The 26,284-nt window shown below is 42.2% G+C and overlaps 1 protein-coding gene across 3 annotated transcripts in view; it reads left to right on the top strand.

Moving 5' to 3' along the window:
• ephb1 (EPH receptor B1) overlaps nucleotides 1-26,284 on the top strand; it is a 164,256-nt gene that overhangs the window by 126,110 nt on the left and 11,862 nt on the right. For 2 of the 3 annotated variants that reach the window (XM_085805599.1, XM_085805596.1), the window contains 6 exons: nucleotides 6,321-6,483; nucleotides 8,986-9,094; nucleotides 10,078-10,142; nucleotides 14,876-15,064; nucleotides 16,237-16,484; nucleotides 17,795-18,010. In XM_085805599.1, the coding sequence (XP_085661725.1) occupies nucleotides 6,321-6,483; nucleotides 8,986-9,094; nucleotides 10,078-10,142; nucleotides 14,876-15,064; nucleotides 16,237-16,484; nucleotides 17,795-18,010 (990 nt within the window). The remainder of the gene's footprint in view (nucleotides 1-6,320; nucleotides 6,484-8,985; nucleotides 9,095-10,077; nucleotides 10,143-14,875; nucleotides 15,065-16,236; nucleotides 16,485-17,794; nucleotides 18,011-26,284) is intronic. The other variant, XM_085805597.1, reaches the window with a different exon arrangement.

The raw sequence follows: 26,284 nt of genomic DNA, 5'->3' as shown, positions 1-26,284 counted from the left end.
CTATCTGGAAATGTACCACCGTGTGAGTGTGAGTAAGACACAGAAGGTGAGTCAGAGTGATTGCTTTGTGGCACACTGCGCTGTGGAGATGAGATTTCCACATTGGTGGTCCTCTTTTCACACTTTATTTTGGACCTGACAAGGCTCTTTATGGGCTCTAAGCAGACTTTTCCTTCAGCCAGCTGCTGTTCTCCCAAGTGTCACCAAAGACGTTTTTGTCACTGTCTTGAAATGAGGAAAATGGTTCACGACGTTGGCAAAATAAGAAAAGAACAAAGGATGTGTGTAATCTCTATACCTTAAAATGTATTATGCACATAAATTTTCTGTGTCACACACTTCAGCTCAGGTTACTTGCATGCATGTTAGTCTCCTTGTTGCATATGGAGAAGCAGGGAATTGAACTGCACACATCCAGGTCAGCTCTGCCCCGCTCCTCATTGATTCCCTGAATACCTGAGAGGTCCAGAAAATCTGGAGGTTCCACCTCAAGCATGAAGTGATGATGTGGCATTTTAATCATAAAAGGCAATTATGGGGGATGACTCACCATGTCTGTCACACAGGCCCGTGCATACTTCCAGCCTTACACAGTGCTATGGATAATACAGTAATAAAAAAACTGCCTTTTTGTATAAAAATGTCCCTGCTCTACTCACCGTCTTTTATATGCATCTCACTGATGCTTGCATTAATCTGAGCGTAGTCACACTGTTATGGTTCTGGAGTTGATTGTCTCAGCGTGCCTGGCACAGCCAGCTAGTTCTTAGCACAGCAGAGAGCTGTCTCTCTGTACACTCCATCTCGCAGGAAGCCTCATATACCCATTTACAATGGCAACTTCTCCAGCAGTGTGGCATTGTCACACTTTGTGTTGAATAATACCTCAGGGTAATCATACAAAGGAAGGAAGATCTGCTTTTCTTTCCACATGCCTTGTAATGATGCTATAGTTTTGGCCACAAATGTAATTCCCAGAGACAGGGCAGGCTCACATTTTTTTATAGAGATGTTGAAATTGTTTTCCAGTATGATTGCCTTTATTGGCCAGCTGACAGTAGGAACTGAATGAAATAGGGAGATAGGGCAGAGTGACATTAGATGATGGTCTCCAAAGTGAGTCACTTAATAACAAGGCTGTGGACCAATTCTGTTAGTACAAAAGGTCATAACTGAACCAAAGATCCATGAATCAGTGCAACAATGCTTTACAAGAGATCTGTAAGGTAATAAAACTTCATTTTAATGAAGTTACAACTCTCATTTTGCTCTTTGAATACAAGACATTGGTTACTCTATATTTTAAACCATTGTCCCAGTAAACTCTGTATCAACATAATTGTAAATATATGTTTGTTTAATATCCACAGCGCTTGCTGTAATGTTGTTGTGTGATATTGTCAGAAGTAATAAAATCCCAATCTTATATCAACAGTTATAGTTTAGGCTTCAGAGATAAATGTCCCTAAAAGAAACTTTGACAATTTCACCCTACAGGCTGAGATGAGTGCTGCTACAAGCCTCTCACCCCTCTTCAACCCACCTTCTGATTATAAAATAAGTGATCCCAGGACCCTGTAAATTGGGAAGCATGATGGAATGAGTTAAAGGTTTTCAGAGGAAAAAGTAGGATGCCATGCTCCTGTTCTCTCCATTTTTCTGATACCATTTTTCCTCTGGTTGCCTGAAAATTTGGGGAGGGTGGAAATAACTCAGCATAGCGGAGGTCAGGCCCTCCATTAAGGCTGGGGCAGAGCAGCCACTGGCTCTGGTTACTGATGGCTCTGTGTGTGTTGGTGTCAGAGAGCGAGAGAGTGTGTGTGCATGTGTGTCTATATGTGTGTGTGTGTGAGAGAGAGAGAGACGGAGAGAAAGAGAGAGAGCTTCTGGCAGTGTTTGTGTGGAGGTGTCAGCAGCAGTTCAGGTTCAGTTCTAGATGACAGCAGTACTGTTATGCCGCAGAAATTCAACTTTACAGCATGTCACCAGAATCTGTAGCGCACTGACCATAGCACCATCTGCATTTTTGGCACTCTGAAATCACCCTTTTATTTACATGCAATTAGCAATTCCTCAGAAGAGAAGCCAGGAGAAAGTATTTATTATTCTTTTCTTCTCTCGCTGCCAGCTTTCAGAGTCGACCACAACACTTCTGTTGACACACACAGATGTTGTACAGACTTTTAATGATTTTTAATGGAACCTGTGAAAAGCGGGACTTGTGCAGCGCTCCCCCAGTCCCCTAGCAAGGGTATTCACATTTCTTCCTTCAGACTCTCTTCTTCTCTCTCTCTCTCTTTGTTTGTCTCCCGCCCTGCTCTCTCAGTCCTCCTCATCAGTCTCCAGGTGAATGGAATGAGTACAAAGAGTCATCTCAAAAGGAGATTGCAGCAAAGAATAAGAAAAACAAACCAAAAGAGCTGAAGCAAATAAATTTCCCTTCAAATTTTTTGCCTCCTCTTACCCCTCTTTTAGTGCACCGCACTTTCAATTGTTTAGCATGTAGCTTTGCAGAATCTCAATGAGAGGGAGATCATTGTGTTTTTGTATCTGTGAGGTGATTTAATTTGTCTCAATCTTATTTCCTGTTATTTCCCAAAACGCTTAAGAGGCTTTAATGGTGTTTAATATTAGATTTTATCACCATTGTATTTCCATACAAAATAATTACCATTTTCTTTACCATTAGATTAGAATTAATTAGGTTATGGTAATCATTTGCATTTGGAAATAAAACCCATCTAGTCTCTGAGATTTACATTGTTTCTCTCCATTTTCTTTTTTTTTTTTTTTTACCTCAGGCGATACATTTTAATCAGTAGTATTAATGGGAGAGATTTCTTTTTTTCATTTCCACTTTACAAATATAATATTAGACTGTTCTCCCTCATACACACCTCCCCCCTTTCCCTTTGTGTGTCCGTTATTTGCATGCATGCAAGTGTGTGAGCCTGTGAAGAGGACACATGGTATCCCATCATGTCTGTCTTTGTGCCAGGTGGCCATGCTGTCCATTTTGGGTACTTGGCAGTTTTTGAAAAACACAGACACACAAACATAGGTGCACACACTCACACACACATGTCAAGTCAAGTCAAGTCAAGTTAAGTCAAGTTTATTTTTATAGTCCAATATCACATATAATGTCTCGGTGGCCTTTACAGGCCAACAACAGTAATGGGTTTTGACTAAAAAACTCACCCAAAAAACCAGAGGAAATAAGGGGAAAAGTGGCAGAGAGAGGAAATTCAAATAGATCTCTCTCTACAGTCCTCTGGCAGTGTAATGGCAATTGATAGGAAATTGGCAATTAGGAAAAACAAATTGAAAGTTTTAACAAGTTTTAAAAAAGAGAGAAATTAAAAATAATCCAAGTATTTGACCTTCAGCTATGCAGCAGTGTGATTATAATAGGTCCATCCAGAGCTAATGTTGTAAATCTGTTAACTGTAGCCGATCCTCTAAAATGAGGTCAAATTAAATATATCAAAATAAGACCAGTGTGGTCCCAAGGCCAAGTAGCCAGGTGGGTGGGGTACAGTAGGTTATTACACATAGCAAGCACGTCTTTTTTTCACAGAAGGGAGCAGAATGATTTATTATAACTCCCTACTGTAGTAAATGTAAATGATGTGTGTGCTTCACCATCACTCAGAGAATTCAAAGCATCTGGAGACTGAGGGTAATAAACGGTACTAATTAAGATGACCGTCCAAGCTAAGTTTGTTTCAGTGTTTTTTACTGACTATTGCAGAGAGTAAATTCCCTGCAGTGCTTCCTGTCTGTCACCCCTGGCAAAGCTTTTGATTGGCTGCTCTGCCATCTGCCTTCCCACCTGCAACTTTGTCTTTATTTAGCAAGTTAGGGTGTGGTCCTCCTAATCCCCATTTGACTGGCAGCAGGAGAGGACCTCTCGTGGCTGGAAGTCCCTCCTGGCATGGCCTTTTATTGGCTATCCCCTAACCTGCTGGAGTGCCAAATGCCAACTCATTTTTAAGTGGCAGATGTGTGTGTGTGTGTGTGTGTGTGTGTGTGTGTGTGTGTGTGTGTGTGTGTGTGTGTGTGTGTGTCACATAATCCCCATTTGAGTGGCAGCATGAAAGGGCCATTCCTAGCTGGTGCTCCCTCAAGGGATTCTCCCCCCATTGGCATTTTGCCATCTGTCTGCTCACCTGTCCTCCATTCAAACAGATGGGGGCGTGGTCCTGAGAAATTCTGAGTGACTGATGGCAGGACTAGGAAAATCCTGACCCCAAGTGGTCCATGCGCACTCAAGCATGTCTTACACCAGATGAATAGGTGACTATGGCCCCAGTCTCTCCCAGGGATGGGGGGTCAGGGAGGGAATGTCTTCTGCAGCCCTTTGAAATTCACAAGTTGCTGCTTTGACACAAGGTTTTGTGATTTTTGAGTGTTTGTAAGCAGCACATTGGAGAAATGACAGTGTGTGATCTAATGGACAAAAAGGCTGTGAAATGATTAAACTCCCTAAACCAGTTACATCCAGTGTTCCATTTATAAACATCTCTTTCCTCTCAGAGATAGAATAAAAGCTTGTCGGTGCGATGCTCTCCCATCCCAAGCCCAAACATTTGTCTTCATCAAGCCCGGAGTGTCCAATAAGAGCTAATGTGATTGCACACATCATTATGTGTGTGCGAGTTTGTGTGTGTGTGTATGTGTGTGTGTAGGGACGCGGGGGCAGATTTCATAGCTGTGTTTACTTCATCTGCTCAATGACGGAGCAACCGGAATGATTCAATTACACCAATCAGATTGGATAATGATTTCGATGTGGGTTGCTTCTGCCTGGAGTTTCTTATCGCTTCCTGCCATCATCTTCCAACCTCCTCCTCCTCCTCCCCCCCTCGCTTCCTTCTTGCCTTTTTGCCTATCTACTTTTTCCACTCTGCACTGTTGTCAACATTTTTTTATTCATACATGTATTATAAAATGTAGTCCAGTGTTAGACAATAGTGTGTTTACCAAGCTTGAAAAAACAGTCCTTATTTACACTGTTTCACTGACACAGGGAATTTGGCCCCTTCACTTTCAACCACACCCCACCTCCCCCTCTATAGGATGTCTGCATCTAGCTATCAGCAGCCTGCAGCAGTGGGTGTAGTGTAGGTGGGTGTAGTGTAGTCTTATTTTCTGGCTGTCATATTCACTCTGGGTTATGGGAAGGTGACAGGCCTAAGTAATTACTGATTCCTCATAGCAGATACCTCCAGCAAGCCCCAAACTACGCTGCAGCAGACTGCCTGACTGACTCTCCTGAGCCTGGAGGGAGAGTGACTGAGATTCGGAGATCCAGAGGGCAGGTCCCGTGGTCCAACCTAGACATTTTCATAATATATGCATGAACAAATGCATATATTCATATTGTACGCCCATGCACACACATGCACGTCTACAAGGGTGAAAATGAAAGTTTTTGGTTAGAACAGTGCATGAAAAAAGAGGGCAAATACTTCAACAGAAAACTCCAACAAACAGTGATTACACAGAGGATATGTTTATAGCATTCCCTTTAATGAAAAAGTAAAGTGCTTTCCATGGGTGGGCTTGGCCTAGCGTCATATTTAAAAAGCAACCTAGTTTAGACAACAAAACAAGTGGATGCAATGTTCAAACTCATCTGAAGAGACAAACACGCAATGTAATTCTATTACTGTTAAGAAGTAGCTACTGGTGTTTGTAATTTGCAAAAATGATTGCCTTTAATTACCACATTGTGTATGTGTGTTATTGAGTGGATGGTGGATGTTTTGCGTTTATGCATTCAGTGCTCTTGTTTATGTGTCCTTTCTGTGTGTGTGTGTGTGTGTGTGTGTGTGTGTGTGTGTGTGTGTGTGTGTGTGTGTGTGTGTGTGTGTGTGTGTGTGTACAAAATTGTATTTAAGATTCTGAATTGACTGAAGCTTTGATATAGACTGAATCTTCAACCTAATGTAAAAAACGTTTGCCTGTCCCTAAGTGTTGTGTACCGTCTGTTATGCATCCACTCTATCTGTTGTTTTCATCTGTCCTCTGTCAGTGTGATTTATCAGAAGTGCACTATATTTCCACTATCTCTGGTTTACAACTACGAAAATATACAAGCTAAACTAATTTCCTTCAACTGGACCACATTGCATGTACTATTTCCTGAATATACAATGTTTTATAAGCTTGTTTGTTGTTTGTCTGTTGAACTCCTGTTACTGCCGGATCTTGTTTTTACCACTATTGTCTTAACTCTGGTTTAACACTTTCCTGCTGACATCCTCTCAGTAAGTCATCTCTCACCTGCTCCGTGTGTCCGTTGCTCTTTTCAGGACCACGCAGAGATTAACTCCACCATCCTGCGGAGCCAAACTAACACTGCGCGCGTGGAGGGCCTCAGGCCGGGTACCGTCTACGTAGTGCAGGTGCGGGCGCGGACTGTGGCTGGCTTTGGCAAATACAGCAGCAAGATGTGCTTCCAAACCCTCACAGATGGTAAGGATCGCCGAGCCAGGAGAAACAGCTCTCTCAGTCTCTCTCCATCCTTCTTCTTCTCCTTTTTTTTTTTTCTCACATACACCCAAACTCTTTCAAACACTCTTGTCTCTTTTTGAATTTGTTGTGGAGTTATTATTATCATTATTAGTAGGGGAGATCGAAGGGAACCGTGATGTTTGATTGCACTTCTATTTCAACAGCTAAATTAATTTCCTTCACAGTCAGGTTGGAGTGTGTGTGTGTGTGTGTGTGTGTGTGTGTGTGTGTGTGGGTGCTTTGAATATGTAAAACGCTGAGTGTCTTTTGTTTGTGCAACTAACTGTGTTTGATCCAAAATGCTTAGCTAATTGGTTTTTCACCCGGCCCTTCTGTTGCTGGAGAGCTGTCCCAGAATGCATAGCTGTGATTAGTAGTTGATGAGATAAATTTTTTGCCATGTGGAGGAGGGGCTTGGATTGTCGAAGAGGAAAGGGGCTGAAAAGGGGCCGCAACACCTGCCACACTGGCAAGGTTGTGAAACTATGTTTTTTGGTGGAAGTGTAAGGAGTTGTGTGTGTGTGTGTGTGTGTGTAGGGAGATGGTGAAGGCGGCGTTGCATATCACTTCCTCATGAAGCACTCCTTCATAGCCTTGCCAGGAAGTGAATTCAGTGCTGAAATGAACACAGTGTGAGTCAGTCTGGATGGATTTAACATTTGACTTGGTATGTGTAACATTCACAAGATTTTCTCAAGTGCTGCCTCACTGTGCCGAGCTGGACTATGAGCCTGCTATTCATGTGCAGCCACAGTTAATAATGTATCAAAGACAAGGGTGACATTTCCACATCACATTGCGTTAATGAAGATTACAATGAATGAATCGGTGATGATCTTGAGGGAGGGGAAAATGGGAGGGAATATAATGATGATGAAGATGATCACGATGGCTATTTACCTGTGCGGAGCAGATGTAGCAGCACAGTCACGGCTCTTTTGCTCCTTCAGACATTTGAAAATGATTGCTCCCCCAAACACATGTGAACGCACGCATGTACGTGCATGCGCGCCACACACAAACACTGTTTATGGTTTCAGCCGTTGGCTTGCTGCCATAACACAACATTCGTCAAGCCAATTAGCAGCAGACGCCAGAGAACTAACGACAATCACACCCACGGCTCCACCTCCTGCCCCCTGCACCAGGCCCCTCTTCCCTCCAACGTGGCGCTCTATTGTCTCCTGGATGCGCCACCCAGACACCACTCCGCCTCCACATCTTGTCTCAAAACATTTAAATCCCTCACGTCTTCCCGTCGGCACGTTTTCATACACCTCCACAAGGCATCCGTCTGCCACCTCTGCACGCGCAAAACATGCAGACTCACAAGCAGAGCATACTTGATTGACGGGTATGATGAAAAAGAAGTGGTTTGTCCATCAGTAAGGTGACTGATGTCACTGTTCTCCATTCATCTAATGGGCTGAAGCTTCAAGAACTAACTGATTGAAATAGGAGCCTGTTTACTGCCGGAACAGGTAGCTGTGTGATTTTTATGGCTGTCAGGAGGGGGAAAAAATCACCATTCTCATATGGGTGAGCGGGAGATCTGATCTGGACCTCTGTCTTGCACCTACAGTAATATGCATCAAAAGAGAACAGGAAGACTCACTGAGTAGCTGGAACGTCATTCACACTGTTTGCTTGAAACATACTTGATAAACCTGCAAGTTAAAAGAGTGAGCAATTCCTGTCACATTGAGTTTCCTCATATATCCCAGCTCTTGCACTGTTCCGAAGATGCATTAGTTCTCCCTTTATCACTTTAATCCAATAGGCCCATTCTACACGGGGGATTGAATTTAGAAGCTGCTGATTTGCCTGCAGCATGCTAAATCGTGCATTGCTTTAACCAGTGTTTGCTGGTGCCAAAGTCATGGGAAGGCAGGGACGCACAAAGATGACTGAGGATTCTGCTGTGTCGTGGTTTTAGGCGGGCATTTGAGCTGTCCTTTGAACTACTGGCAGCTTGCCCTGGATATGCACATAAAACATGTTTGTGCTGTATGTGTGATTGGCAGTGGATGACTCCCTTTTCAACACCTGAAAAAAAAAAAAAAACATTCCAAGGTGCATTTTTTTTTGGTTCATTCATTTCTGACAGGTGAGGTGGGGAAGTTTGAGAGGCCCTCCTCATTTCTTCCAACCATCAGTTTTCTGCTACTCTCTCACTCTGTCTTCCTGCTAGTTTATCAAACACAGTCTGTCAGTAAGTCTCGCTAAAGCTCAGTGGATTTCAGTCACAACCTCTCAGCAGAGAGATCTATAAGTTTTCTTTATCCATCAGTACAACCAGTCTAACCATTGTGCTCTGCATCTTCTTCCCTCTGTCTCTCCCTTTACCCCCCAAGCACACACTCACATATACACTCCTCCAAATACACACAGCCATGGTCCTTTAAGTCTTACCTAAGCCATTCTCAATGTCTGCCTGTCTGTCTTTCTCTTTGTGCAATACAGATGACTTCAAGTCGGAGCTGAGGGAACAGCTTCCACTGATTGCTGGGTCAGCTGCAGCAGGAGTGGTCTTTATTGTTTCCCTTGTTGCCATCTCCATCGTGTGCAGCAGGTAACCACATTTTCCTTCCTCAGTCTCTTGTAATACATGCAGAAACTGCTGCTACATTTTTCCCTTCTCAGGCTCCCAACTTTTTCTCCCTGACAGTAAAATATCTCATGTCCATTTAATGACATCATATAACAACTGTAAAAGGACATAATGATGTGGATACCATGCAGTCGTATACAGTCCTGCTTGTATTTGCTTATAATTATTGGAAGACATACTGTATAGCAACATTGACTGAAGAGGAATTTCTGTCACATTAAGATGGATTTCCCCAGAATTTAATCATCATCAATCATCTATCAATCTAATCATCTAAGTACATGGCAGAAAATATCATATGTTAAAATAAAACTCAGCACAGCTATATTTGTGAAATGGGCTGTAAAATTAAAACTGCATTATCAATACAGCAGAAGCCCCTCGTTACACCTAGGAACCTACTGCATGTCAGCTTCTTACACATATTTATACAGAGGATTTATTAATAGCAGGCATCTGGCAGGAAAGAAGGCCCATTTGACATACGAGGAATTGAATATTCAATTCCATAGAGAACTTAACAATTACGACTTTGCCCTGTTAACTTACTCAAGTCAAGTCAATTTAATATTGCAGTTTGTCACATTGTCACATTCCTATCTTGCTCCGCTTTAGATATATGAAAGTCGAATTTTCTGCAGTGCTGTTTGCAACTTTGAGCAAGCAAAGTGTTCATCAAAAGGGCCAGGCTCTTTTTGATGCTGAGGCAGAGGAGACAGATGAAAAGCAGAGAGATCCTATCAAGGTCTAATTAAAAATCAGCTCATTTTCATAAACTTCATTTACCATTGCTAACCCTTTGCAACTGATTCAATTTCAGCCACGTCATTTTCAGGCCATACAGAGAACCATGAACAGTAATAAGGCCTCGTTTACACTTCCTTTCATCCTGTCACCCCTCTCTCTCTCTCTTCTCGCTCTTTCAATAATCATTACCCCCACAGGAAAAGGGCATACACCAAGGAGGCAGTGTACAGTGACAAGTTGCAACATTACAGCGCAGGAAGAGGTGAGTCCACCTTCATACTTAGAGCTCACATTAACCTGTGGTTAGTTTTCTGTCACACATTTTGACCCCATACTGTATGTTTATTTCTCCGTTAATTAAAGGTAGAGGAAGCAGCGCTGAGAAAAATACTGTTGATATTTGAATTTAACGGCAAATACAAATACACTTGTCCCTTCAGTGCTCTTTTAGAAGCTCCACCTACCAAATTCATGGTCATCTATTGTCCAAGCATTGATGCTGGGGGAGTTTTTTAAGGGATGGGAAGTAATGTTACCATTGTTAGCACTTTTAGCATGACATAGCAACGCCTACTTTATAACAAAATGAATCTGCTGTGGAGATTTTTTGTGCCCAATGTGTCTCTTTGGTTCATAGCCCCTGAACTTTTTCCTGATATCCATGTAACAAGATGAATGTATCTTTATAACACACTTAAATTTCACCATGTGAAGAATACTGTGTTTTTTTGTTTTTACCTTTGTACCACAAATGTAATCTAACAGTTGGTACATAAAATAGTACGAAGCACCATAAATACAATAATTGGTGTGAAAAAATGTATTCAGTTGTGTTTTGAGACACAATAAACTGTGCAGTTTAGATATAGAGGGGATTGTTGTGTCTAGGTGGAGGTATGTACTGATTGCTCGCACATGTTTAATTTATATTCATTTCCTATTTTGTCCAGTACTTATATACTGTTACACCATGGATGATATGTGATACGCCAAAAGCATGTACTCCTTTGTAATGCATTAATGAAAAGGAAGCGAGTTAAAGAAGAAATGACCTCAGGTAGCAGGCGTCAACGGATGTAAACAGCATTCTACCTTCCTTTACACAATGACACTGACTGACAGTCATCTCTCAGGGCTTTATGATAGTCGTGATTGAGTCGTGTTTTAAGCACTCCCCTGGCGCTGACTGATGAGGGGAAGGAGCCTGGAGGGACACACACACACACACACACACACACAAAAGATTGTGTGTAAGTTTTGTATCTAAAATGAAAGCCCTATATCCTGCCGACCTAGCATTCTGAACAAGGGCTCACTCGAGGGGATAGATTTTTGTAGAGCCGAACACAGCAAAGCCTTTCAACACAGTTACTTTGTGTCGCTGCTACAGCGGTGGCAGCTGGGGGCTCATTAAAACTGCTGTGGGCAGAAGAGTCAGTTTTGTCACTGGCTATCTCTGGAAAAACCAAATGCAATTAACATAAGTGGTTAAAGTAAACAAAAGATCAGAGACGCTTACAGCCCTAATCATCAAATAAGCAATTTGAAGTGGAGAGGAAATAAAACCTTGATAAGGGATCCTATTCATAGGTTTATTACTTCAACCTTCACATCTCCAACATTAGTGAAGTAATCCCCCACCCCATGATGCATTGTGTTCTTCTATTCTCTCGAGATTTGACTGACAGTTCCCTAATTACAGTATTCAACGCAACAATAAAATAGCGCCTGCTCAGCCAATTGTTTTGGGTGAATCTCCCAAAAATGTGTTGCTGGCTTTCAACCAGCTGCTTACTGCTCAAGTTGCTGCCACACACGTCCGGTGATGATGTCTCCTCGTTTCCAGCCCACCTAATGTGACAGGATTGTCGACTGGGGATGCTGCTGCATACTGTAAATTTGACCGGTCATGGTTATGAAAATCAAACCTTATATTTTACATTTAACCACGTGAACACACACATCATTTCCACAGAGAAATAACATCCCTTAGAGGCAAGGTTAATTTTTTGTTTGTTTGTTTTAATTGCCCTCGTCTGTGCATTATCAGTATCGCTAGTGTTCATCTACACACCGTAGTGCACACACCTCACTGCATCTGAGTATTTACAGTTTTCCTTAGTGTATCTATTCCCCTTTCCTTTTTTTCCACACCTCAGCAGCCTGTCAACATCAGCTAATTAACAGAGAGACATTTCTAAGCACTGCATGTTTACTATATGCCCTAATGCTTCTCTCCGTATGACTGCCAGCACATCTTAAATCGCTTAACGTTCTAACCCTGTTTGTCGCTTTGGTGCTTCAGTTGTTGTCTCTGCAACATCTTCAACATCTGGTGCTCACGCCGAATTAGAGTGGGATTCGAAATTCAACAAATATGTTTACACTTGAGGAGTTTCTTCTTTGTTGCATCCACTGCATGAAAAATTGATACATACAGTATGAATTCTAAGAGTTGGCTAGGGCGTAAACAGACCTGATAAAGTTATGTGGATTATTTTGACATTTGCCTTTACCCTTCATCATCATCATCATTGTCTTTCATCTTCATCAAGTACTTTAGGTCAAATCCTTGGCTGATCAGAATTTCATTTCAAAACACAGTGCAGAAGGCACCACAAGCTTGACAAACCCAAACAATTTTTTTTACCCCCTGCACCAATGTGACTGTTAATCCCATACAATTTTTAGATCCCTTTTGTGATTTCCATACTAATAAGCCACAGTGTGCGTCTAACAAATGATTTTCTGACATCAAACGAAGGATAATTAGTTTGTATTTAGGAAGTAAACTCAACTCATTATATTCACAGAGCTGCAGAATAGATTAGTGTGCATGTTGGACTGACAAGAAATTGGAATATATTCACTATAGGCGTACAGTGCCCTGCGATTGTTTATGTTAATTTCTCCAAAGTGGATAATCACATAAAACATATAATTGCTATGCACTAAAATTGCTAAATTACAAATACTGTCAGGCAAAAGGACTTAGAAGAAATGATGTTCCCTTAGTGAAAAGCTACCATATGAAGGAGTTGAAACTTGAAAGGTTCTGCATTCATGAAGCTACTGTTTTTCTTACTGACATTGCTGTTTGTCTTAAGGCAGTATGTAAATTATGCGTAGGAGGACCAATAATTTGATTGTCCCCATAGCCAGTAATAGATAAACATAAGCATTACTTGCCATACGGTTGATTTGTGGATACATTAGGGCTATTCAGTGAATGAGCAGAGCAGACTAATAGCAGGGTAAATGCTGGACATTGGTGAAAATAACATGGTTAAGTGCAGTGCCATAAACTATCATTTGTCAATGCCAGTCAACTAAAGACTCTTTACTGTCTGAGCTATTGTGTCATAGCTTAGGGATTTTGTTGAGATCTATAATCCAAATTCCCCAAATTAATGCGTTTGCCCATTCAGCCATTTAATTTGCTAAAGGTATATAATCACGGTATTTGTTACAGGCCTTTGACTTACTGCTGCAGCCATGCCTTGTCTCCCAACCGGCTTGTTATTTTATATGTCGGGTAAAAATAGAACCGTCGTTTGGACACATTTGCTTCATACACTCAGATGAAGGACGTATGAAATATTAAAGGAGGAATTTATTTTTTATCAGATGGCCATAAAAAGATGAATCCAGTTAACCAGGTCTGTGCCAGAGGGAGGAAGTACAGTAAACTATTTGCGTTCTAAATTATACATGAAAAGGGCCCTAAACTATGAATTAGAAAATAATGGGTTTGCGTATGTGTGCGTGGATGCACATGTGATGATGTGTTTTTCGAGTGAGCTCTCGGTTTATTACTGTACTGTATATGCTCCCTGCTGAGCTTTTCAGTCCCGCCCAGTGATGCTGCTGAGTGAGTGGCCTGACAACACTTGTAAACAGAATGACTTTATGGAATGCAAAGCTGTAAACCCTCCGATGGATTAACCTGAATCCAATCTGTATGGAATCTCTAATGAGCCATTTCGTTCACACAGGCAGGGTTCAAGGCAATTAGTGTGGTAACTAGAATCAGCTTTTAGTCAAGAGCGAGGTGAGGAACCTTGATCCCTCCAAGACCAGACCTTTATCTCCCTCCCATCTCTTGAGACCCCCGCCTCTCTCTATGTGGCTTGTACAAATGAGCCGGGCACAAATTGGCTTGATGGAGATGGGTTTATTCCAATCATGGCTGCCAAGGTTTTGACTAAACAGCTCTGAGAAAGAGGGCTGCTCTTGGGTGTCAGTGTAGAAATGATGATTTTACGTCAGTTTGCTTGCTGTAATGTCTGTCTTATGGCAGTGTGTATTGAAATTGTTTACAAGCGTTTTCAGCAGCAGCAGCAGCAGCAACCCCAGCCCCTACCCCCCACCCCCCAACCTGGTCTGTCGACACAGAAAATTTGTCCTCCGTTTGCAGACATCTCCAGTCTGTGAACTGAGCTCACCTATCGCAGTACGGCATAAAAAGCTAGTTGATAGCGCAGTGGTTTTATCTCTTTATGAGCTCCTATAGGAAAAGGCTGTTGGGAAATTGGTTCCACCACTATCAAAGAGCAGAGACTGCTAGGGTAAGGGATAAAAGAAAAAAAATCTGTCTACATTTACTCTTTCCATATACTCTCATCCCTCCCTCTATCCCTTCATCTTCTCCCTCTCTGTTTTTTCTGGTCCGGTTCCTCCTTCCAAGTACTGAATCATCAAACCACCATTTTGTTGTCTGCCCTGCTTCATAACTAAAGGTGTTCCTATAATCTTCTGCCTATACTGTTGAATGCGGGCAATATACGTTAATATTCATGTACATACGGTAGAGCAAATGGAGTTGTCATCATTACAGCAACTCGTAGCGTTTGTGAGTGATGTAGAGTCACACTGTGATTAAGGCTGGGATTTGAAAGGCAACTGTATTCATCAACCATCACCATAAGACCATTAGCCAAAGAAAAGTACGGTTTCTTCTTCTGGGAAGCTCATCGAGCACTTTGGTTGTTCTAGAACTCTCTTTGCGAGCCGACATGTCTAACTGCCCCTCCCCACTGGGCTGCCCGACCCACTTCTCAGGCTCCCCGGGGATGAAGATCTACATCGACCCCTTTACCTACGAGGACCCCAACGAGGCTGTTCGAGAATTCGCCAAGGAGATCGACGTCTCCACTGTGAAGATCGAGGAGGTCATTGGTGCAGGTATGGTGCACATTTTGTAGGCCTATGTATATATAATATATGTACATGTACGTGTGTGTACAGTGAATGTGGATTGACACATTTCCATGCATTATTTCTGAGTGCTTGTGTTCAAACAATGTTGGCCTGAATCTTTTCAAGGTCATAAAGCTGCGCCCCTCTGGCAGCCACATCAGATGGAAACATGTGAAGGGCCCATGTCAAGTGCACAAGCAGTATATAGGCCAGCTACCCTGGGACCTAATGGCATTAGACAGAACTCAAGCCTTGAGGCCTATTCCCTGTGCTTCTCTGATTTGGGATCCTATTAAGAGTTGCTCTCTGACATGTTCTACCTTACATCATCCTTTTCCTCTTGCTTTAGATGCAAAATAGATAGTGTAGCTTTCTTTTCTTGTGTAAGATTGACGTCTTTTGTATTGTTAAAACGTCTGTTTAAATTGATACAGTGGTAATTAGGGTCTGATTGTTCTGACGTAAATTCCGAGCAAGTGGAAGCAAAAATAGATTTAGCAACAGTCCAACGTGTCCTTTACCCTGAGACCAAACCCACCTTTTTTTTTTACAGCAGGGAGGGCATGCTGATGCCGTATGTTATACAATGAATCATACAGAGGTTAAAATACCCCTGGTAATGAGACCGGGACTTGAATAGCTCCTGTGGACCGGCCTACTCAGCAAGCTAGGTGTGAGGAAGTGACAGAGATAGGATAGCGGTAAGGATGCAGGGGGACTAACTAATTAAAGATTTCCGTTTTTGTTGATTTCACTGTGTGGCATCTCTGCAGGGCACTGAGGTGGTGATAATTAATCAAAAGAGTTCCAGATATTTAGCAGATAGTGCTTGCCTGTTATTCTTTGACTATGAAGACACTTGGCAGCCTTTTAGGATAGATGACTACTGTGAGTCAAGGGAGCCACGCTGTTAAGAATATCTTGAAGGAGAAACATTAGATGAGTATTGGACAACACTCAGCATGCTTTATATAGACTAAGTCAAGATCTATAATAGCTCTCTGGGTAATATTTCTGCCAAGGGACATGAGATGCAAATAAGCTTGATAAATGAATAGATTTAGATTCTAATCAAACTCTACTAAGCATTTGTCTGGAAAATAGATCAGGTCCTGACAGAACAACCATTGTGCACGTCTCTCAACTTCCCCTCCCAGGTGAATTCGGAGAGGTGTACAAGGGCCGTTTGAAACTGCCTGGTAAAAGGGAGATCTACGTAGCCATCAAGACCCTGAAGGCTGGCTACGTGGAGAAGCAGAGGCGGGACTTCCTGTCTGAGGCCTCGATCATGGGTCAGTTTGACCACCCGAACATAATCCGTCTGGAAGGTGTCGTCACAAAGAGCCGTCCCGTTATGATCGTCACAGAGTTTATGGAGAACGGTGCTCTGGACTCATTCCTCAGGGTAAGTGAAAACATGCATGTACTATGACATACAAAGTCAGGAACGGTTACATGGGGTATTCATAAGTCTTATTAGTGAGTTCAATGGAAACCTTGCATTTATGGGACAGAGAAACTAATTGGATATTAATCGTAAAACAGTCACACGAAAAGAGTTCATGTGAAGAATCCCTTCTAATACAAATTGGAATGAGCCTTCTTAATCTATCCACTGCCAACAGAGAATATGTTTCATGACAATGAACACGATTTAAATCATTCTTAATTTGAAAATTTCTACACTAGCCAGCCTTTAATTTCTCTATTAATGCCTGGAACTATTAATGGACTCCTCACTCTTTCTTTTATAGTCAGGATTGAGCAGACATACATCTTAATCAATATTCAACTCACTTTTTTCCCTCCTTCAGTCTCATGGATTGGTGTTCTATTCCACTTTGATCTAGGGTGGGTTTAAAGGGGCTCTTTGAAGTTGGCTTTGCTAACCGCCACATCCGACTTGTGTTTCCATCGATCTGCCTTACCCTCTTATTTGTTACTGTGTTTCGGGGGTTCAAAGCACACTCTTCAGACCATTCACACAGGGACAGAGGCACCATACGTGGATGTTAGAGGGATAGATACCTGCATGCCTGAATGGAACAATGCCCTAACTACAATGAGCAATAATGGGCTCAGGAATATTTTTTTTTGTTTTGTTCATCTATTACAAGTATACATCTCCTGTGGACATTGAGGAGGATTTGTAATTCACTGATGGCGATTTTGTAATGGCAAAGTGTAAAAAAGAAATGATTCAAAACAAGGGGAAGGGAGAAAACAACAACCTATAATAAGTGAACATACTGTAATTACTTTTGTCGAGAAAAGATAGCTTCAAGCTGAAATAGCTGTTTGTGACTAGGTATGACAACACATCAGTCCATGCTAATTCGGGAGGAGAGTCCCACTAGGCAGCCTTGACACAGACTGGATTTCTAAGGACATTACAATTACATCTTGGTATAATACATTAAAAAAAACAACACAAACAACTACTTTATTTTGTCCTGTTTTTTCCTAATAGAGAGTGAGATTTACAGTAAACAGTTGGTATTTTGAAATTATAACATTCAAGCCGGGGATTTTTAGTCAACATACTATCTATAATTCAGTTGTGAACCAACATAATTAGTTCATTATCATTAAAGCAGATATGTTAGCATTTGCTGAAATCTCTCTATCCCCCAGCTATTCTCATTTATGTTAATCATGCCAAAGATAATATCTAGATAACCATTTTCATTTTTATTATTCCTCTCTGTCCTCTAGCAAAATGATGGCCAGTTCACAGTGATCCAGTTGGTGGGGATGATGCGTGGGATCTCAGCAGGGATGAAATATCTCTCAGAAATTAACTACGTCCACCGTGACCTGGCTGCACGGAACATTCTAGTCAACAGCAACTTGGTGTGTAAAGTGTCCGACTTCGGCTTGTCACGCTACCTACAGGATGACACTTCTGATCCCAGCTATACCAGCTCTCTGGTGAGTACAGTACTTGCAATACTTGCCTTTTATTTTGCTAGAGTGCCACAGATGGATGTGATTTAACACTGTGTGTGTGTGTGTGTGTGTGTGTGTGGGGGAGTGCAGTCAATTTTTTACTGACTTCTTCAGCTGTCGCAACATCCTAAAAACCATCACCTACCAGTCTAATCAGTTTTGCTTCTATCTGACACTTTCTCAATCTTTTTGAAGGTCTCAAAAACCTTTCACCTTTTCAGTGCCTTTCATTTTATATGAGCTGTCTCTATCTTCTCCCTCGTCCTTCTTCCTCCTCTTTCCTATACACTGCAAGTCACGGACCAGAGGTCTGTCACATCTTCATTAGTGTGGAGACAAGCCTCCTCTGGGAAGGCTCCTCTCTCGTTGACATGCCCAGAGTGCAGAGAAACCAAAGGGCATTGCGGCCTCTCAAACTGACAGCTTCCAACCCCCCTCTCCCTCCCTCCCTCCCCTCTCTCACGCCTCATTCATTATTACTGGGGCATCATGGGAGGCTTTGGCTCCTCATTAACTCTTCCACACTACAGATCTGTAATTATTAGCAGCCGTCATTAGTTCATCTTCTGCCTCTCCTCTTCCTAATTCAAAACACACTCTTACACCCTCACAAACACACGGTGGAGGTCATTAGGACTCCTGACATGCCTGAGTTTGTGTGTGTGTTCTTATTTGAGTGCCTGTGTGTGTGCTTGTGTGAGCATACAGGTACTGCACAGGCATGTGTGTCTCTCTGTGTGGATGGGTGTGCGTTGGCACATGTATGTGTCAGTTAACACCCCATTGACTCTGCTTTGAGACTTTGGGATGTTTTACTGCCAGTGTATCATGTGTTGCTGCCTGCGGTTTGTCGACGGCGAGTCCTTCTACAGGGAAAACTGCCTGACACGGGGCAAGTGTGACTATACCATTTGAGTCAAAGATAGATTTCTTTAAGTAAACTTAAATAAACTTACAATGACCATGCATTATTGCCCTCCACTTTTTGTCCTACATCTTACTTAGATACATCCTGTATTTTCCCTGTCCTCCTTAAATTTGGGGTTGACAGCTCCCAGCAGCTCGGCACAACCTATTCTGACACTCCTATCCAGGAGTAGTTGTTCCTAAAAGTTCAACTTCAGGTTGCTCTCTCTGGACATGATTCATTGTATACACCGTGAATGTACAGCGTTATATATAGTTATGAATAAATATGAATACAATATGAATATATTATACTATAAAAAGTGACTATTTTAGGATTGGCTTCAGAGGTATTTCAAGACATGCAAAACTTGAGATCAAAAGCATACAGTCAGTCTGTGCGTCAGTGCTACCCAGGTATGAAAAGAGAGTTCTCAAAATAATTTGTTTTCATCTAAATATAAATGTAATAATGTACTTTTATTTCTACCTTTTTCCAGCTTTGTGGTCAAGCTTAGGTGCAAACTGCTCCTTCAGACTTATTACTTTAGCTTAGATTCAGAAACACACATGCACAACATACGGCGTGAGCACAGGGGAGGCTCCCGATTGGCAGGAGATGGTAACCCAGGTGTGAACAGGAAGTGTCATAGGGGCCAGAGGAGGAATGACCTCATATTGGTTTGGCTGAAAGCTAATTGCTCCCCAGGAATAGCTTGCTTTGTATGCTTGACCCCTGTGGTTAAACCTTGCTGAATGGGTCTTATTTAACAACAAAGAGGAGCAGCACCTCTGCTGTCTGTGCCGCTGAGCTGCTAATAAAACCGGGTGGAAAAAGGTGGGGACTGGTTTATAGATTGTGGTCAGCATTTGTGATGTTGTTCAATGCAAACAAAGTCTCCTTGAGGACATTATCTGGGCAGTCAATAGAGCAGATGAGGTATGAAGTTTGACCCTCTTTGATGCAAGCACACCCAGGTTTCTTTGATGTTTTTCTTTTTTTTTACCGTTTGAGATTTTTAAACAAGCATGTCAAAGCTTGGGCTGTGCTTCCCTTGAGTGCTGCCTCATTATCATAAGCATCCACATGAAATCGTCAGTACTGTAACTATTTTTATTCCTTCCAAATCAAGAGAGCTGTTACCTTCACATCCTGCCACATACTGAGCAGCTTATTCCATCAATACGTCGGTTTTGTTCATAAATAAAAGTCAATGTAATCAGCTAACACTTATATTCCCTCATCCCTTGAATACTGGGGAACAAGGAAACAAGTGTTGGGGGATGTTGGGGTCCACAGGTCCCGTACAGGATCCTATACTGTAATTAAGCTAGGCATGGTGCCCTTCACTCTATGACCTCTTCAGCTATGACCTGACACTAACCAATCAGCGAGCGAGGCTGGCGTGGCAGACAAGGCCGAGGGAATCAGGGAAACTAAATTGCGCTGACGTGCAGTGATTCACATCGCCATCGACCTCCTCCTCGAGCAAATTAATCACCTCTCTCCCTCTAATGCTTTTCTAATTTTTCCCTGCATTTCTAGGCACACCAATTACAGTGCCTGTGGTGTGATGCTGGATGTATGGTTGGGAGGGCATGCTGGTAATTGTGTTAACCCTGGATGTGGGTTCATTCTGGAGCAATGTTGTGGAGGTTTCAGACAGAAGGGGGCTGTCCTCCCTCTCTGTTGGCTGCTAACCAAAGTCGTGATTAATTAGACTCACAGGACAATGCTTGGACTGCACTGGTCTCGCTAAGGTGACGTGTGCTAATTAATTTAAAGACTTTAAAGCCTGTTTGTTTATATGTATCTGCGGTTCTCTCGCATTTGTACAGTGTTTGCGTTGCTTTCTCATTACATACACGTGCTTGCATGGTTCGAGAAGTGTCCCATGGGAGCGTCACAAGCCCAGGTGAGATGTGAGCAACCCTGGCTACCTGACAAGGGAAAGGATTGATTCTTGAAACACTTGACTAACCAGCAAGACTTCCATATTACTCTCTTTATTCACCAATCCATCTATCTAAGGAGCCATCCATCCATGCATCCATTTATCTATCATTCCTTTTTCTCAACCTGTCCACTCCTTCTCCTTTTCAAGGCTTTTCCTGGAGCAACACAAAGGCACATCGGAACAGCATAGTCAGTGTAGATGTGACAAATGATGAGTCAGGGCTGTTCACGGCCATGATGGGTCATATGTTTCACTGTGTGTTTTTCTCTCATGGGTGAGTGAAAGTCAGAGAACTGAGTACGGTCCATGGGGTTTAACGTGCAGTTTATGGAGGAAAAATAAGAGGGGGAATAGTCGATAGGGAGGGCGTGTATGCGTGTGTGGATATGTTTCTAAAATCTGGCGTGCGGGTATAGCGTGTCAAGTCTATAACAGCTTAGACAAGCGGTGTTACCCTTTCTATTGAGTGCTCATGCCCGCAGGGCCACAGTGAGGAGGGCAGGTATGGGTCAAGAATTTCTGCTTGTGCCTCAGCTGATGATGTGGAGAAACTGTCACTGCCTCGCATGTCAACAGAATATCTACTGTATGTTGTGACTGAGTGTGCATGTATATGTGTGGTTAGAGGAATGTGTGTGCTGTGTTTCTGGGTCTACATGCATATTCCCCCAAGGTGCCTGTCTCTCTCCCAGTGAGTGTGTGTGTGTGTGTGTGTGTTTGTTTGTTTGTGTCATTGAGGCTGAGAGGGGTTGAAAGGCGAGGTCACACAGAGCCAGTAACAAAGCTCATCCGTCAAATCCCTGTGACCTGAGTGACATTCTCTCAGCTCCGCTTCAGTGCTCACACTATGTGGACCTCGCTGTTGTTTCTGTCATTTGTCTGTTTTCTATTTGCATCCTTTCCCCCTTTTTCTGGCTTCAGGCCCATGCACTTTTTTTGGCTTGTCAATTCAGCTTGTAGTGAAATATTTATGCACTGAACTTCAAGTTAAGGGGACAGAGTCTCAACAGTAAACAAGAATTGAAATGGGAACACATCCATATGGACCAGGCCAAAAGCAGATAAAGAGACTTCCACTTTCCTGCCATCTCATTTTAATTCAAGCATAAAATACAAATCTGCCTTTATATTAAACCTGTAGCAGTATATATCCCAGTAAATCCTTTAGGGTTGTTTCAATGACTTCCCTGAGAAACAAAGCAAAAATATTCACTGGAATTAGCTATGACACACACACGTTCATTGAAATTTAGCTGTACAGCTAATTTCCTGCAAAGGCACGAGCTAATTTACACAAAGATCAGATGGAGTAAAGAGTGTTTAAATAAGCATTTAAACCAGGAAACGGTTGTTTCCACAGAAGCAATAATAGAACTTTCAACTGTAAATAGAGATTACACATTCACTGGCAATTAACAGGCATGTGCTTCAGTCTTTGTAATTACTGAAGTTGGGGTTAGATTCTGAGTATGTTTTCTTTATTTTTCTGTATAGGTGAAGACAAGATGCAATCCTTTGATTCTCTTTGATGCTGCACAGCAGTCATTCTCCCTCTATAATTCAACAATCAACAACTAGCTTCACTGTAGGCTATTTCTGATGTTCAAAAACAACCGGTGTATAAACATACTTTGCTGAAGCTCCAAAAACAAATGTCTGCTCTTATTATTTTGTAGCTGGAACAGCACAAAATCTGTTTCTGTTTTTTTCCTGTGACATCTCCAAAAGTTGACACCTGGATCTGAATCACAGCATGTCACTCAAATGTGATGTGCAGTAGATGCCTTACTGTTTCAAACTATTCTGTTCAAGCTTGAGTACACATATACAAGCCGGGCGTGTACTTTCTTCTATTGGAGAGCATGTGGAGAAGTTCACCCTCTCCTGCACAGATCACCACTTCCACAGCCCCCCCTTAAGTGTAAGTCACCAGTGCAGTGACCAAGCATGATCCCCAGCTGGCTTCCCATCTGAGTCTTCTGCTAAACTGAAGCCATGCTGCCAGGGACCGAACCCTCATTCAGACTCATTTATAATCAAAACGAAAATCCAAAACATCCCACCAAATCCCCCCCCCCTCCCCCCTGTTTTGTTTTTTATCTCTTGCTTTTGTATTTGAAACCAATTAAGATATTTCCAGGCTAATTTTATTCACAATGTAGAGTTTAATTTGTTCAGTCTTGAGGTAGCAGCAGAAAAAATTCCAGGAATGGAGATGAATATGGAGGAGGTCCCGGCATGAAAGAAAGAGCAACCATCCAAAGCACTCCACCTTGATTTATACCTTCTGTCATGTTTGCCGGAGTCAGGATAAGGTGGGCATTGATTTGCCATCTGTGGCTGTTGGACGGCATTTGCATCGGAGAAGGATTCACAATGAAGTGGCTTGTGTACAATTAAATCAGTAGAGAGAGATACCTTCTCTGTTGGTGAGGCTGCGTCTCCATTAAAAAGAAGACAAAACAAAGAAAACACTTTACTGCGGAGTCACAAAAGGGAGATTCAATTTGTTGCCAATGCAATAACTTCTAAATAAGAGCATCTGCTTTTCAAAAACCAATTTAAAATAAATAAATAAAATTCTCACATGGCCATTGTTTTTGTTTTTGTATTATTCTCATTAAAGGTGCCTTCATAACAAACTTCCCATTAACTTAAACAACATGGAGCAGACGTAGCCTCTGTATTAAAGGACAAATCAGGACTGTTCATGTTGTTCTACAGTTTGATAAGACTGTCTGCAGATGTTAATTGCTTGTTTTCCACAACCTGTGGAGGAAACACAGGGGCGAGGTCACTTTTGAGCATTTAGCATAGAATAGTAAAAGTAAGCTAAGTTTAATTTGATAGCGCCAGCAGATAACAGAGATGTTGAAGTCTATTGGTTGCAGATTCCTTGGGGGAGTTTAATTTTCTGTTTTAACGAAACACAGTCAGGTGCTAATGATGTTGGGGAAATTGGATAATTAATGGAGTAAATACTGGAAAGACAGATGATGCTCAAAGCTGAGTTTTTTCTCTCTTCTTTTTTAAAGTAACTAGTAAAAATCCCCATAGGTGGGTGTGAGAGGTTTTCTGAGAGAAGTCTAGATGGGGTTCAGGTTCATTCCTGCAAATCTGCAAGGTCATGTTGCTGTAGCACTCTCACCCCTCTGTGGCATTGTAGGTGTAAAGTCTTGTGCAATATGTTTAAGCCAGAGAAGCTTTACAACAGCCTGGAAGAGCTGTGCCAGATCAAGTCAAAATGAGCCCAGAGAATGGCATAACAAGATCTGTGTTTTGTGTGATGTGTGTATGGATTTGAGGCATTGAGGTGGAGATGAAGATTCTACTCTGTAATACTGACAAGCTGTTAATGTTTGCCTCAAGCTGTGCATAGCTATAACAGTAAAATACACAGGCTATACTGGCTGTCATATTAATTTAATGGTAGCAACAACTTTTACTAGAATTTCACCAGTCTCACCTGGTGCTGACATAAAACTTCTGTCCTGCAACAAATCTGGTTTGTCAAGCAAATTGGTATTGTTGTTCCTCCTGTTTGACCATGTGTCTCAGCACACTCTTAAATATTAATGAATAAATGAACCACATCACAAAAATTGTGAAATGTCTGTTATCTCTCTCCTTTGCTGTATTGTGGTATGACTGGATTTCACTTGCTTCCAGAAATTATTTTTTGAAATGGGATCAGAAGGCTGCGAGACAGAGGGTTCCTGGCAATATTAGGCATATGTATTTTAATCTTGATAGAGATTGAATTTTTCCAAAAGTAGAGCAATTACGAGGGACTATTCTGGGCATACAGTAATGTCTCATTTCCCTCTGTTATCTTCCCACGTAGTATGGAGAGATTTTTTAGAATTTTTTGTTAATCAAATATAAAAACAAAAGCCAGTGGAGAGCTTTAGAACATAAAATGAATCTTTGATGGATGCCTCTGTCAAGTTGACCATGACTTCAGTGTATATACAGTATATTTATATACACATACACATATATGGTGAACGTCTTTCCTTCGTCAGACATTCCCATGGGTGTCTTAAGTCACCAACATCTCCGTCACTGTTCACCTTTCTTTGTTTTTTGTCGTTTTTCCCCCCCTCCTTCTATTTTACTTCCCGTCTCTCTATTTCGCTTGTCCTCCCTCGGCCTCTCTTTCCATCTCCTTCACTCTCTTTTTCATCCTGTTTGGGCAGACATCCAGGGCAGATCGTTGCTCTCAGGATTTCATTAAAGGGATGTTGATGGAGCACTCTCCCCAGCCTAAGTAAATGTGCTCAAGTCCATTTGAGAGTGCATTGTTTGGAAATGGATTACTGAAGTTGGAGGAGTAGCGGGAGAAGCAGGAGAAGCGGGAAAAGGGAGGAGGGAAAGATGGAGGGTTGTTGTTGTGGGGAGGGGTGTAGGGGGTTTACATATTTGACTTCCAGATGAAGGAGAAAGTTTATTTGGAATTTCTAAACAGCGTATGTGAGGTGAAACAAGACCAAACTCTGGACGCTTATTTTCCAGTTACAGTTACTGAGACTGGTGTTATGCTCTGACAGGTTTATTTGCTCTAGATTTGACTTCATCCTGCAGCAGCATGTCACTGACAGTCTACATAAGTACATGCCACATTGGTTGTGTGCCGCCTCACACATTTCATATCATTGCTATGTGCATCTGGTGTGCGTGTACACATACATACATTACTCGACCAAGGGACCATAACAGACACCGGTACATACACATACTACCAGGCCACATGTTTATCCTTCATCTGGCTGTCACGGAAACACACCTCTCCTCTCACCATGACACCTCTTAACCTGACAGTCCCAGCACATCTCTGTTGCGGTCGGGCTTCAGACGTAGCGCTTAGCTGTCACAGCCGGTCACAACCTGTCACAGACAGTCACAACCAGGTGGAACCAGTCATGGACTGTAATCTCATTCTGGTGACATGGGGCTGACAGCACACTCCTGTGTCTGCACCAGGTTGTTCTGGACGGGAAATTGGTGTGCAAACATGTGTGGATATGTTGTCCACATGCTTAAGGTGGGTAGTAACAAAGACAAATAAAATCCTGATCCAAGTGAGGTACATGGAGAGGGGGCGGCGGACTTGTTGGACTGTAGGTGGAGGCGTATATTTGTTCCACATTATACGCTTAGTGCCGACATTTATCAACCAGAAAATAGACCCATCCAGTATCTTTTGAAAATAAGGCACTGTCATCCACTTTATTTATTATTAAGGGAGTTTTGCTTACTTCAGTATCACTTGATATCAATACAGATTACTCCTTTCAAGGCCTGGAAGTTGTGCAGCTGCAGTGTCCGTGCTACGGTCTGGTTCGCCTGCACAAACTCTGAGATAACTGCCCGTGGTAATGGCAGTGTGTGA

Source organism: Trachurus japonicus, chromosome 17, assembly GCF_045865225.1.
Source record: "Trachurus japonicus isolate A0001 chromosome 17, Traja_1.0".
Lineage (NCBI taxonomy): Eukaryota > Metazoa > Chordata > Actinopteri > Carangiformes > Carangidae > Trachurus > Trachurus japonicus.
This window is presented reverse-complemented; position numbering and strand designations above follow the sequence as displayed.